Source organism: Falco rusticolus, chromosome 5, assembly GCF_015220075.1.
Source record: "Falco rusticolus isolate bFalRus1 chromosome 5, bFalRus1.pri, whole genome shotgun sequence".
NCBI classification, from domain to species: Eukaryota; Metazoa; Chordata; class Aves; order Falconiformes; family Falconidae; genus Falco; species Falco rusticolus.
In genome coordinates, this window is record NC_051191.1 from 61,017,421 (window position 1) to 61,031,947 (window position 14,527).

The following is a 14,527-nucleotide window of genomic DNA, read 5'->3' on the forward strand; positions in this document are numbered from 1 at the left end:
ACCTTCAGTGATATTTTGTATTTGACTAGGAAAGTAAGATTTAAAAAATCACTAAACTTAAGTCAATGTGATTGAAGGCTGCTGTGAAGTTTAAAAAAAGAAGGCCTATTGGAGGTGTACCTAGAATAATACAAAGGTCGTGATTAAAAATCCAATAGTCACCACACTGTACCACTGGAGAATTCCTTTATTTAGCTCAAGAATAGAAGATCACTGTCATAACCCATTTACCACTAGTAAAAGCTAACATTTTACATGTCTGTCTTAATATCAGAAGAGAATGGATACATGAAAACAGGATTAAAAACTTTCAGAAGTAACCAGAGATTATCAAACATAAGACAAAGCCTAATTTTAGAAAAGGATGAGCATTCCACCTTTTAAGAATCCAGCCCTTCTTAGAGCCTAACTTCATAGCACAAAAAATTAAGCATCCCATATCACTGGTGACTTTAACAACTATTTGCTACATTATGTAACTTCATTTTAATTGGGTAACCCTTAGGTGGAAGAAATAAAAAAGATGAAAATTGGTGACCCACTTGATAGATCTACAGATCACGGTCCACAAAATCACAAGGCACATTTGGAAAAGCTGCTGCAGTATTGTGAAACCGGAGTAAAAGAAGGAGCCACTCTAGTGCACGGAGGAAGACAAGTACATAGACCAGGTAAAATACTGTTCAGACGTGTTTGGAACTTTTACACTCTAAACAAAAGCCATCATGATTGTCTCTGCTGCATTATGTAAAGCAGCACTACCACGGGAGCAGTAAGCCCAAGATACCACTTGAGAACAGGGCTTTCAAGTCTCATTTTAAGAGAAGCTGTGCAATTGAAGCATAATATACAAAACTGAATCAGAATCTAGTCTGTATGGGAATCTTTTGCTCATTTATTCCTGTTGTTTGTGAGGCATTCAGGCCTTTTTTGCAACACCCTTGAACTATCAAGAGCCGTTAAGTATAACTGTATCAATTTAGATCAAACTAACACTAAAGCTGAGGAAACTAGTAGCAGAGTTTGCATAAGGTTATTATTATCAAAAGCCTTTTTTGCCATATAGATGATATGTATGCTATGTTCAGTGGGCAGGCATGAAAGCAACATTTTCTCATGGACATCTGTCCTTTGTCAATAATGAAGGAGAAACATTTGCATCAGAGTTTTCAAAACATGATGATTACATTCCTAAATAAAATGAAAGTAGAGATTTGTGACTATATGAAATCGGTGTAACAAAACTAAATAGGAGATCTTATGGAAGGGGGTGGCATTTATGTAAAATCTTTGACATTGATTTTACCCACTCGCACTGAACACACTCACCGCGATGTAGGTGACCAAGATTGCTTGTGTATAACTTGATTGGCAACAATGAGCTAGCTTTTGGACACCCTTCAGAAATGAACAGTCATTATGAGGCAATTCTTTACCTCAGAATTTTCTTTACTTCAGCATCCATAAATCTCAGCCAAAGTTACTGCCCACTGCATGTTTTCCCTTGTTTGGAATATACCAATCTTTATGACTACAGTCTATCTTCTTGTTGGGTAACAAGAAAAACAGTGGCTTCTGTGACCTTGTCTTCCAGCTGTCAGAGCACAGGGTCTTGCCCTGAGGAGTCAGTGGGGCTGTGGCACGCAGACCTTCTGGCCCGGCAAGGAACAGCACATGCTGGTTTTCTGATCAATACAGGCCATTCTTTTACCCTTTTTTCTTGCTGATTCTGTGGTGTTTATGCACCTGCATTTCCGTTCATGCTTCATTAATTTCAATCTTGATATTTCCTGTGTCAAGTCTCAGTGTAGCTGTGGAAAGGAGATGGCCTGGACAATGCAAACCACAAAGTATTTTCACCATGCTCGAATGATGCTCTGTCCTCTGTTTAGGTTTCTTCATGGAACCGACTGTATTCACAGATGTTGAAGACCATATGTATATTGCCCAGGAAGAGTCCTTTGGTCCTGTGATGGTGATTTCTAAATTTAAAAATGGGTATGTTCTCCTCTGGTTACTATTAGAAACTTTTATTTTCTCATTTGCGCCCGAAGTGTAGCAATGATAGCATATATAATATGTTTTTGTTAAATCTTGTAAGACCAGTCTGAATCCCCAGATACTCTTCCAGCTAAATTCTGAGAAAATACCCTTTTTAGTAGCGGGTATCCTGCTCCACGTTGATGTAGAACTAATGCTATTAGCAGTGTGTGAAGGGATAGAATGCAGCCATAAGTGCCAGATCTTAAATAAGACTTAGTATTCAGTGAAATATTTTTACTGAAGTTGGTGTGGTAATTGCAGTAGCTTAATCAAATTACAAAATGTGTATTTTTTCCAGTGGAATCACGTGTTTTTCTCAGTCTTTCGTGATATAGTGGTGTTGTGCATTGTGTAACATTGGTACATTACTGTTGCAAATGAAAATCCCTCTGTATATTTTGTAGCCTGCCAGTTCTAATAGCTTTCATTCCAATTCATAAGAATTATTTTACACATAGATGAGATTCAACCCTATGTAGAAACTTCATATAACTGTCTCTACAAGGTTCCATTTTTTGCAGTTTGATAATGCAGTTAAGAACCAGCCACCGATAACCCTTCAAATCTATAAATTATGTATGGTGACAAGGGACTGTGTTGAATTTTTTAAAGTTTTAAATTATTACGGATTTTTGAAGCTATATGGAAATGAGATGCAACTAGAAAATAGTGCTCTGGACACGGCCTGAAAAGTTCTGTTTGATGGAAGTCTGAATTTCAGCATTTATTCTCCATTAACTTGTAAAGCAGGCCAAAATTTTAGCAAATAGATTCATAATCTGCTGCCAAGCTTTGCTTTAATCCTTAAATTGTACTGTAGCTGAGCAAAGTTGGTAGGCATACTGCAACTTTTCCTTTGACTTTTCTTAGTGTAGAACTTAACCATTGAAATGTAAGGTTACAAGCTTTTCAAGTTTGAAGCAAGGGTATGAATTTCCATAGATCTGTCAGATTGACACACAGATTAGTCCTTAATAAGGTGTCTTAAAAAAGCTAACTGGAGAACAGCGAGCATGGGAAAAGGTGTTTCAGTGCGTCGCTAACACTGATTTTACCTAGTTGCAGTTAAGTAATTTCTTTCCCCCGTAGGGATGTCGATGGAGTGCTGCGACGGGCCAATACCACAGAATATGGCTTAGCTTCAGGAGTTTTCACAAAAGACATAAGCAAAGCTCTCTACATCAGTGAAAAGCTAGAAGCTGGAACAGTTTTTATCAACACATATAACAAAACTGATGTGGCAGCACCATTTGGTGGATTTAAGCAGTCTGGCTTTGGGAAAGATTTAGGTAAGTTGTTCTCTCCCTCCCTCCTTTCTCATGTGACAGTCCAAATCAACGAAAAAACCACCTTAGCTGTGCACAGCATATCTAGTAAAATGTGAACTATGGATGCATTTCCTGCATCTCCCACATTTCTCCAGTTACAGTAATCTAGTTGCTCTCCCATCCCTACAATATTCCTGCCTCAATACCTCCAGTTCAGCCCTTCCTGTACGTTTGCTATAATAATGCTACAGCACACAGAATATTCCTCTACAGCTCCTTTCAGAGCAGTCAAATTACAGCTCATCCAGAGCTGCGTACAGGCTACCGAATGTTGTCGACAGCAACAGTATTGGCCAGAACCTTTCCCTCAGAATGATAATTTAGGTTTCTCCTCTAAATCTTTAAGAGCAGGGGAAACATTTTTATGTCTTAAAATGTCATCAAAATTTTCCAACAGCCACAGAGGAAGATGCATTACAAAAACCTTTTCTTTTCAAAACCATTTTTAAAATAAGTGGAGTCTAGTCTGTCAAACTTTACAAGTCTGGACAGAACAAGCCTGCTGGCAAAGAAAAATGAAAGAAAAAAATAGTCAGATTTTTGCTTTTGGAATCTCTAGCAAGCGTCAGACACTTCCTGAAACTAAAATGAGTAATATTATCAGGAAAAAAAAAAAAAACCCTACAAATTTTTACACAGCTTCTCTACCTAGAAACTTTTAACATAGGTAAACCGAAGTGTGTAAATTCAGCTCTGAACCCCCAGTGGCTACCCTACCTAGAGACTGCCACTCGGTCCCACCCAGGTGGCTGCTTGTTACATTCCAGCTCCTTTTTCCTTCCACATCTATTGGGTTTGGCCTGTTGTCAAACCAGTTCTGTAAATCTCAGTGGGAGGGTAAGTTAATTAGTTTTCATTGTTCCTTAAGGACTCAAATATTGGCTACAGCATTTTAAATTTTTTCTTAATGATGCCGTTAGAGTCTCTACAACATCCTCTAATTTAGCTGCTATTCTAACTGATGAATATTGTCCTTGTACAGGTGAAGAAGCTCTTCATGAGTATCTCAGAACCAAGGCTATCACTGTGGAATATTAAAGTAACAGCTTCACTTGGAGAGTAAACTTTTGGGCCAGTTTGAATCTTAATGACTCCATGAAGCGCTTAATACCATGCCCAGGATATGCTGTCTGCAGTGCTACAACTGAAAAAGAAAACAAACCCAAACCAAAACAACCATTCCATGGATAAGTTTCTATAAATCAGGTCCAAATTTTAGTTTCCCTGACAGATAAAAGCATTTGGAAATGGACCTGAAGTTATTTAAATTATGCAGCAGCAGCTATTAGCACAATGCCCCCCAAACCCCCAAGAATGTGGTTTAGTTTATTTTTACAAATACAACTGAAGAATGAGTTCTCACATGCCTACTTCTTATTTGTGTGAACATAATATTTACATAACCATTTTAAATCCTTAGTCATTAGGCTTCTCTTAAAGTTGAACTAAAATATACCAATTATGCCATTTTTGCTATAAACCAGTTCGTTTTACAGTAGCAATTAAACGTTCTGCTCTGGTGATCCTTCAGCAGTACAGAAGACCTTTGTGCCATAAGAAGTAAATCAATGCAAGAAAGTGCACTTACTATGATCTTTGTATAGTACATACAGAGTTGAACCTTGGTGTTAAACTATGCATATCAAGATAAAGTTACTGAAAATATTTTCTATCTTTTTGTTGATATGGAACATGTGATCTGCCTGCAATTTGAAAGGTGGTTACATTAACAGATTAAAATCACTTTTTGTGTCTGTGCACACAGAGTGTTATCACTGTTTTATACAGCACAATTATTACTGTGTCTTTCATACTTTTTTTTTTTAATCTATGGGAAAATCCCTCATAAAATGACTGAGTTAAGATGTTGGCTTTCAAACTTTCTACAATTTAAAGGAAATTTTCCATAGATCTGTGGGCGGCCATTAGAAGTAGCAGTCCCATTCTTTGATTCCCATCCTTCCTCTTTGCTAAAATATTCTGTGGTTTAATCAGTTAATCCCAGTAAATCATGTCCCCATTCTATTTTTAAGAAGCCGCGTTGTGAAAGAAAGACCAGAATCCTTATTATTTCTCACCATGAATACTACAGAAACAGATACTAAAACTATAGCTTTAAGTATGGGATTAAAAGTAAATTCTGTAAGTAATTGCAGGTTTCAAGTCATGACAGTAATATTTCAACAAATACAATAGAGAAAGTTTTACTTTAATGGTGCAGAAAATACAAAGTTCCTTTAAGAAACAAATAATGACATCCAGGAGCATGATACTTCTGAAATGCAAAATGATCCATGAAGTAAATACAACAGTCCAAATCACCGTATTTGATCAATCTGAGGTAAGTATGAATGAGATATACTTCCACTGATTTAGGTTAGCTTGAAACACATGTGAAGCCAAAATACAGGCCAGCTGAGAATTCACCTTTTTATTCTTCTAGCAGTGACAGCTGTCAATAAAACGGAGAGGACAGAAACGTGGCAGGGGAAGCAGGAAATGAAAAGTGTAGCTTAAAGCAATTGTAGAACCACAGAGGCAGACTTGGCCATTTCAGTACTGAGAGTATCTGCGCTACAGCTACAAATGTTGCAGATCCAAGCTAGTAACCCCGCCATAATGACAGGGAGCTCAGGGCAGGGATGGAGGGTAAGTAACCCTTGGCTGAACAGTCTTCTTGAGTCATGGTGGTCCTTACCCGTGGTAGCTGATCTTGAAATGACTTCAGCTGCTGCTTTAGTGTTCAGCAGTTATTGTCATAAATGCAGTGCAGACATCTAATGTACTTTAAGATAATGTTTAATATTGAAGACATTGTACATAACACTTCACAGAACACAGAATATAAAAACCAAAGCTTTTTTCCTAGTTAACTCTCTCCTGCCCTCAAAGCAAAACCTTCTTCTAACACACTACAAAAATCTTTCTTCAAAGCAACAGAACAAGAATTTTAACTTAATTAGTTCATGTGCCCCACGTTCCAGCTGCTTTCTTAGTCTAACCTACTATACAGTTCATTTCCATGTTGTTTGATGAATAAAACAGTACAGAAATCCAGCCTGCCTCAGTCATGAGTGGGTTCTGAAATCTCCACCGTGTAAACTATAGCATTTCACATGATCCTGAGGGACGCTGCATTGGGAAACAAAGTAGTTTCAAGGGCCTTTTCTTACTTCAAAGTAAGAAAACACAATTTGGTTGGCGGTGTGGCAGGGTTTTTTTTACGCAAAATAAAATGGATTTACTCATTTGCTTTGCTATCTAAAATTTCTATTTTGCCCTTTTCTCCCTTTTGTTTAGGAAACTTAATGTTGTCTATTGTCACTTCATCAGTTATATAGTCATCTTCAGATTCTGAGTCATCTTCTGAAGTCAGTATCTCTTCATCTATATCAGAATCATTCAGTTCAACTACAGCCACATTCTGAAAAAAAACCCCTTTAGTTAGCACATTATACATTTCTATACCACTTCTGTCATTTGAGTAAAACATAAAGCAAACACATGAAACAGCCTACTACCATAAGAAAACCACAGCCACAATTAGGAATACTTTTGGATTCTCCTAGGATTATGACAGATGCCATTAACAGATTCCTAAATATGTAAACTGCCATTTATATTGCCCTATAGCAAATATAAGGCCATTTTTATATCATTATCAAGGAGAGAAATGAGTCAATAGCTGAACTCAGCTGGTCTAAATCAGATATTTAAACTGATAAGCAGGAGGCATCACAACTAATTTTCAGTAAAGACTTCAAATGAAACCATGTAGTGTATAAGGGGTCACAACATACATACAAGTGTGGGTGTGTATATTTACTAACATAATTCATATCTTATAACTTAGTAGTGTTCACAGCACAACTACTGCAAAATAGCAAGTAGTTGAAATCATGAGGATATTTTTTCAAGTAAAAGTGATCATGTACTTCCATACACAGAGCCATGATTTTTGAGGTCTGTTTATCTCTCTGAAAATACCTATCTTAAACTGATAATCTTCACCTCAAAAACTTCCTGTATGCAGCAAAGCAAAATACAGGAATTTGATACGCAAGTAAATGTCTTCAGTGATTTGCAAATAGCATTAAGCTATTAAACACTAGGTCTCCTGGCTTGTTTATTATAAATCCAAGACACTTGGCCAGACAGTGTCACATGAAAAAAACTTTTAAAAATCTTGTCCAAGTTACCCAATTCATTGTTTTCTCATTATTTATTTAGACTTCTTCAGCATATACGAGCACTGGACAGCCTACTGCATATAGGCTGGACACAACCTATATGAACTCTGAATCCAACCAGTGGCCAATAAATCGTTCTGACAGCTCACACACCAGACCCCAGGCTGCCTTATTTCTGCATTTTATCTTGTGGGTCTGCAGGCCAGAAGGCACTTGTCTGGGACATGCACATATCACATCACCTTCTTACTAAAATTCTCTTACATGAACATGTGGCTGCAGCACTTCAGTTAAAAACAAAGAAAATATGATATGAATGTAGATAAATAGACTAATACCAGCCATAAAGGATCACAGCAACACTAACAACTCTTCTAAACCCAAGACCTATTACAGCCAGTCCTAAAAATACCCACAAAGCACAGCTGAAAGCCAGTTATTACTCTTACACTAAAGCCTTCTGTTACGCCTTACTACACCTTACACTGTCCAGTTTCTAAACCACATTACTCATGAGACATTTAAAATACGATTTAGTACTTTTGATTCAGAGTTGCCGATTCAAAATTATGTGTTATTCTGGCCTTAAACTACTTCATCCCCAGTCAAAAAATTGCAAGTATGAAAACCAAGTAGTAAATTTTAACCAAATAGGCATTTTTATTACATCTATGTTTTGAATTTATGGAACACGGACTAAAATGGTAAAAACTTAGCTTTATCTATTGAATTAGCTCATTTTAAAATCAGAGAATTATTTTAATCACATTACAATTTACTTTATAAAATCAAAAATATAGTATTTACCATTTCTATAACTTTTTCTGTTGCACTGTCCACATTTTCAATATCAAACTGATGAGCTGGTGCTGTTACCATTTTTCTTCTTAGCTCATCATTTGCGTGGGCCATCTGTGGTAAAAAACTCTGTACTCGGTCCAAAACTGGAAAAGAAATAATTATCACATGTATATATACAAACAGATGCACATTAGTTTATATTCATACCGCAGAAATCTGAGCAGTTAAACAGATTCCATTTCAACCGTAATTTCTAGCTGTCTACCATCTTTAAGATATTTTAATAGCAGGATTTATTACAGTATTCATTTTTGCAAGACACGAACAGCAAAAAGATATCGAATCTATTGGTCAGCATGTGGTGCAGGAATAAATCGCTTCAAAATTCCACTTGGATACTTAAAACAAAATGTGACTACTTCACAGAAAACTTGCTTGTAAATTCCATGGTTTTAAATATATATTGAGTGCCGTCTTGACTAACTTCCACATCAGCATTATCTCCAATGGAAATACATCCTCCTTTCTTCCCTATGGAAAAATTAGCTGTAGCACAGATGCCACTGATGTCATGCTACACTAAAAGTTCAATATAATTATCAAAAGGGGCTCTGAAGTTAAAACGGTGGGAGAGAGACAGATGCTTTATGTTGAAGTACAAAGCACTTACCCTCTGCAGAAATATCCCTCTAGCTCAATGGGACTTCCCAACACTTTTAAGATAATCAGTGTCATTAGAAGAATCACACCCATTTCCCTTCCATGGAGAAAGGGAATATCTTCACCTGCCTCCAGAGTTATTTCAAATAACAATCTTTGCTCCGCGTGTGCAGGTGAGCCAATTGCTAGTTTTCACTCTCCGGAAAGTAAAAGGTACTATTTCAAGTGAGCTCCACAGAACTCTTAACAGGTATCATCTACCTTTGAAACGCTATCAACTTTGTAGAGACTTTTAACCAGGAAAGAATTATATATAACAGATAATTTTTTATTACTTTTTAAATCACAGCTCAATCACAAAATAAAACTACAATAAATTGATAGGAATCAATTTTAAATTGAATACTTTTCTACACCAAATATTTTATGCTGAGAAATCACTTCTGGAAAAAAAATAAGCCCAGATCAGCAAAAAACCAACAGCTCTATACTGGAAAAGAACAACCTGAGACTAAAAAACTCTGGCATATTTTCATGAAGACAAAAAACTCCCGTATTGACATTACACACCCTTTGACACAGTTTCCCACAGCATTCTCCTGGACAAACTGGCTGCTCATGGCTTGGACAGGTGTACTGTTCCCTGGGTAAAAAAAGATGGCTGAACAGCTGAGCCCAAAGTGTGGTGGTGAATGGAGTTAAATCCAGTTGGCAGCTGGTTGCAAGTGGTTTTCACCAGAGCTCAGTACTGGGGCCAATCCTGTTTAATATTTTTGTCAATGATCTGCACGAGGAGATCAAGTGCACCCTCAGGAAGTTTGCTGACAACACAAGTTGGGCAGGAATGCTGACCTGCCTGAAGGCAGGAGGGCTCTGCAGGGGGATCTGGACAGGCTGGACCAATGGGCCAAGGCCAGTTGTATGAGGTTCATCAAGGCTCAGTGCTGGGTCCTGCACTTGGGTCACAACCACCTCACACAGCGCTACAGGCTGGGGGCAGAGCGGCTGGAAAGCTGCCTGGTGGGAAAGGGCCTGGGGGTGCTGGCTGACAGCTGGCTGAGCATGAGCCAGAAGTGTGCCCAGGTGGCCAAGACAGCCAGCAGCGTCCTGGCTTGTATCAGAACTAGTGTGGCCGGCAGGACAAGGGGAATGATTGTCCCCCTGTACTTGGCTCTGGTGAGGCTGCACCTTGAATACCGTGTCCGGTTTTGGGCCCCTCACTACAAGACAGACACTGAGGTGCTGGAGCGTGTCCAAAGAAAAGCACCGAAGCTGGTGAAGTGTCTGGAGCCCAAGTCTTACGAGAAGCAGCTGAGGGAACTGGGGTTGTTTACCCTGGAGAAAAGGAGGCTTAGGAGGGACCTTATCGCTCTCTACAACTGCCTGAAAGGAGGATGCAGCAAAGTGGCTGTCAGTCTCTTCTCCCAGGTAACAAGTGATAGGACAAGAGTAAATGGCCTCAAGTTGTGCCAGGGCAGGTTTACATTGGATATTAGGAAAAATTTCTTCACTGAAAGGGTTGTCAATCTTTGGAACAGGCTGCCCAGGGAAGTGGTTGAGTCACCATCCCTGGAGGTATTTAAAAGACATGTAGATGTGGTGCTTAGGGACATGGTTTAGCAGTGGACTTCGCAGTGCTAGGTAAATGGTTGGACTCGATGATCTTAAAGGTCTTTTCCAACCTAAATGATTCTATGACTCTAGTTTCAAAGAAGAACAATGTTGCAGCACAAACAAAATAGGAGGCTGCAACAAGACTTTTACAGTCAGTCAGATTCTACTGTCCGGTCAGGTTCTACTGTCCATGCTGTTTCTCCTTCCTCCAGAGGTCAGACCACACTACTCCTCCTCCATCCAGCCACCTCTCCCACCATCCTCAGGGCTATTTAACTACTTAGCTGGAAATAGCTACAGCTGCACATCATCCATGTCAATCAACCCACTGCCTTCCAGGCAAGGCCACAGCCGCATAGTATCAATGCTAATCAACCCACTGCATTCCTCTACAAAACAATTTTTACACTACATCCACTTATGCATGGAGTTACACCGAAGCGAATGTTAGCAATCTATTTGTAGCTTTGACTAAGAAAGAAGGAACACAACTTGATTAAAGAAAAAAGTTTTCTTAATGCATTCAAATTAATTTGTTATGAATGAATGGTGATACAATCTGGCTTGATAATTTTGCCAGCACATTTATTAAAAAATGAAGTTCTGAAAGTGATCTACGTTAGCTTGCATCAATTTGAAAGTAGTTGACTAAATGAAAACCAAAGGTACAACCTGGCAAATTCACTATAGGCAGACAACAGGAGTATTTCTGCAAGGAGAACTAAATCCCTAAAACTTACAACTGTAATGCCCAGCATGGCAAAATCTAGTTTTGCAGAAACAGCAGTTACATGATTAACCTGTAGGACATGCAACTGCAATGGAGAACCTAGCACCAGCAGAAACAGAACACAAGAGTTTCTCCCTTTACTAATGCAAGGAAAGCACTGAAGCAAAAGTTATTCCAAAGATGTTACCTACTACTTGACACTGTTCCAATAATGAAGCCCTACTTACCATTACTCCTTGGCATCTTAACAGTCTGTAAAGTTGTGGCCTTTTTGCTGCTACATTTTGAATTAATCAACAAAGTTTCTTCCAGCCCTGGAAACAAGCAAGTATTTGAAAGTTTACCTGTGTCAACTGCAAATGTTACATTTTAACTGTAGGGCTCTCTTCTTGCTGCTACTTTCCCACTTTCTAAATAAAACAAGACTAAAGATGAAGATTCAACTGTCTCTGCCTCCAGGAATTCCACTCTGCTTTCCTTCAAATACTGTTTCTTGATGTCTGTTTGGGGTGGTCATCTCAGTATTTCTGTATGTAGTAGGTGGTGAATGTCTAGAATTTGCTACCACAAGAGGCTGTGAAAGCAGATGGATGAGCAGGCTCAACATGGAATTAGACAAATTCAGGGCAGCAGAGTCATAACCAGATACTAAAAGGACTGAACAGGAACGAACCCCCTAGCATCCATACACCTACAACTGCAGATACTGTGCAATTACAAGAATGGGGAGCACACAGTGCTTAAACAAAATAGTTCTCTGTAACTATCATCTGCTATTGCTGTTCTTGGAAGAAAGAACACTGGGCTATATGGAACACTGGTCTGACCCCGCAGATCACTTCTTACAGTCTCCCACTGTTTTTAAAGTCTTTGTCAAAGATATATTTAATGACAGTTAACAACACAAAGAGAAGCTACCTTTAACACCCTGCAGCAAAACACATCGAAGCACAGCTAATGTGTGCTATCCAAGCTGATTTAAGCCCTTTTCCTCGTGTGTGTCACTGTGGTGGCAATCAATGAAAGCGGGCCACAAACTGCGGCGCTGATGACCTAAATTTAACTATTTGCAAGAGTTGCGCCATAAAATCCAAACGATGTAGGAAAACTAGTTAGTTCTTACACCCGCCAAGAGAGCCACATGCCCTCCATCATTAACTAAAGTGTAGCTTCAGTTAACATTTTTTTAATTCTCACAGAAAAGTCATTACTACTGTCGATACTAATTTAAAGTGGCTCTTCCCCCGTATTTACTGCGTATTATCGTAGTAGTGCCCGGGAAAACAGGTGTGCTTCAAAAAACGCGAGATGCCATAGCAGTGAAGCGGCCGGCTGAGCCCCTGTCCCGGGCTGCCCACCGGCGGGCGAGGCCGGGCGCCCACCTCGAGCCGAGCCCCCGCTCCCCGGCTTGGCCCGCCCCGACCTCCTGGCCCGCCGGGCGCCCGGCCTGAGGCCCACAGTGCCGGTCTCGGCCCAAAGGCGGGCGGAAGGCCCAGTTCAGCCTGGAGAGCGGCGGCGGCGCCGCCGCCCCGACCGGCCCTGCACCCCCGCGGGGCCCTCACCTCCTCGGCGCCCCACGGCCAGCAGCTCCCGGGAGGCGGCCGTCCCCGCCGCGCCGCCGTCCCTCGCCATGCCCCGTCCGACCCGGAAGTAGCTGCGGGCCGGGCGCTCACCGCGGCGAGGCGCAGCGCCCCCTGGAGGGCGGGAGGGGAAGAGCAGCCCCGTAGCTGCGGGCCGGGCGCTCACCCCGGCGCGGCTCCCCCTGGAGGGCGGGGAGGGGCAGAGCAGCCCCGTGGCCGCGGCGGGGGTGGGGTGCTCCTCTGGGGCGCTACCGCCGCTCCTCACGTCGGGTATCCGGCACGAACACCTACGCTCACGTAAATCTGGGGTTAAGAATGCAGAAAAGAACATAATTCACCTCACTAAACAAAAACTTTTTTTTTAATCTTTATGAAACGATTTATGAAACAAGAACTCCATCCCATCACGCGGAGGAGAAATGGGAGTATGAAACTAAGCTGTGAGCAGGTAATGTTACTTGAACGCCCGCCAGCAGCTGCTTTTCTTTGAAAACTTTCCCATTTTCATTATCAGCTTTTAATGAATGCATCTAAAATTAAATTTCAGACCCTGAGGGAATTTTAGTTGTCATTTGGAAAAGACTCTTACACAACTACCAAGTTGACACTGGCCAACCTGTTATTCAAGATTCGTTCTGCAGTTTCTGTCCCTATCTGTTTATAATCTAGACAATGTGAAAACTATAAAAAGAGAACTGAATAGTTCATGATGAGACAAGACGGGAAGTCCAAGCCAAAAATGAGAAAAAGTAGTAATCAGGTAAGCGGTGTTTATGTGCTGTCATCACAAAGAACACAATAAAAAACCCAAACCCCAAACAAACCCAAAGCAGATCCCAGTACGTTAGAATTAATTAACACAAAGGAGTAAGAAGCAAACCACCTGTGAGGCCTCAAGTAAGAGACTGCACTGCTGTTTTCCTGACAGACTGGCCCAAGCAAGTGTCCTCTGCCCCTTTCCCAGGCCATCTGGAGTGCCAGGTGCATGCCACTGAATTTGCTGCCTGGTTTGCACCTTTCTACCCAACTGTGATCCAGAACTTTGGTTTCCCAGAAAAATCCTATTGTGAGCTTCAGTGAGTGAAAAATCTTGAGGACTGAGGTTTTTGCCTTGGGCCACAAAAGTGAGTCCTTCTGAATTTGTACACAGCCCAAAATAACAGCGTGTGAACCTCAAATAATATATTTTGTCCTTGGGTATTACATGATTTCAGCAGAGGGAGGGGCATAACACTGTCAAGGAACCTGTAATAGGGAGTGATGAAACAGTTGCCCAAGATCACCAGATAAACAATTAGAAAAGCTAGAAATAGCACCCTCAGGTGCTATTCCCAAACCTCAGGTTTGTAGTCTTAACTCGTTGGCAACAGAAGCAGATGTGATCTTTATCTGATTTTGCAAGGTGGCCCAACTGCGTATCCACACTGCTTAACACATGAGCACACACAGGGCATGGATATATATGGCTGCTACTAGGGTAGAGGGACAATAGCATCAGTAGCTACAATTCCCAATACATTCAGGCATGAGACAGCATTCACATCTGAATTAAGAGCCATGAGGTGTGGGCTGCTTCATTCA

At 40.5% G+C, this 14,527-nt stretch overlaps 2 protein-coding genes across 2 annotated transcripts in view; one reads left to right on the forward strand and one right to left on the reverse strand.

Annotated features, from left to right (window-relative positions):
- The window catches only part of ALDH1L2 (aldehyde dehydrogenase 1 family member L2), a 33,850-nt gene extending 28,707 nt beyond the window's left edge, over positions 1-5,143 (forward strand). Inside the window, exons 20-23 of the mRNA XM_037388938.1 lie at positions 506-671; positions 1,893-1,998; positions 3,133-3,332; positions 4,354-5,143. Coding sequence (XP_037244835.1) covers positions 506-671; positions 1,893-1,998; positions 3,133-3,332; positions 4,354-4,409 — 528 coding nt within the window. The 3' untranslated portion in view covers positions 4,410-5,143. The remainder of the gene's footprint in view (positions 1-505; positions 672-1,892; positions 1,999-3,132; positions 3,333-4,353) is intronic.
- Positions 5,144-5,559: 416 nt separating this feature from the next.
- On the reverse strand, positions 5,560-13,050 carry C5H12orf45 (chromosome 5 C12orf45 homolog). Its single transcript, XM_037388939.1, has 4 exons — positions 12,929-13,050; positions 11,594-11,680; positions 8,369-8,505; positions 5,560-6,795 (listed from the first exon to the last, which is right to left on the reverse strand). The coding sequence occupies exons 1-4, from the start codon at positions 12,996-12,998 to the stop codon at positions 6,613-6,615; spliced, it is 477 nt and encodes a 158-aa protein (XP_037244836.1). The 5' UTR covers positions 12,999-13,050; the 3' UTR covers positions 5,560-6,612.
- Between the last annotated feature and the right edge of the window lie 1,477 nt (positions 13,051-14,527).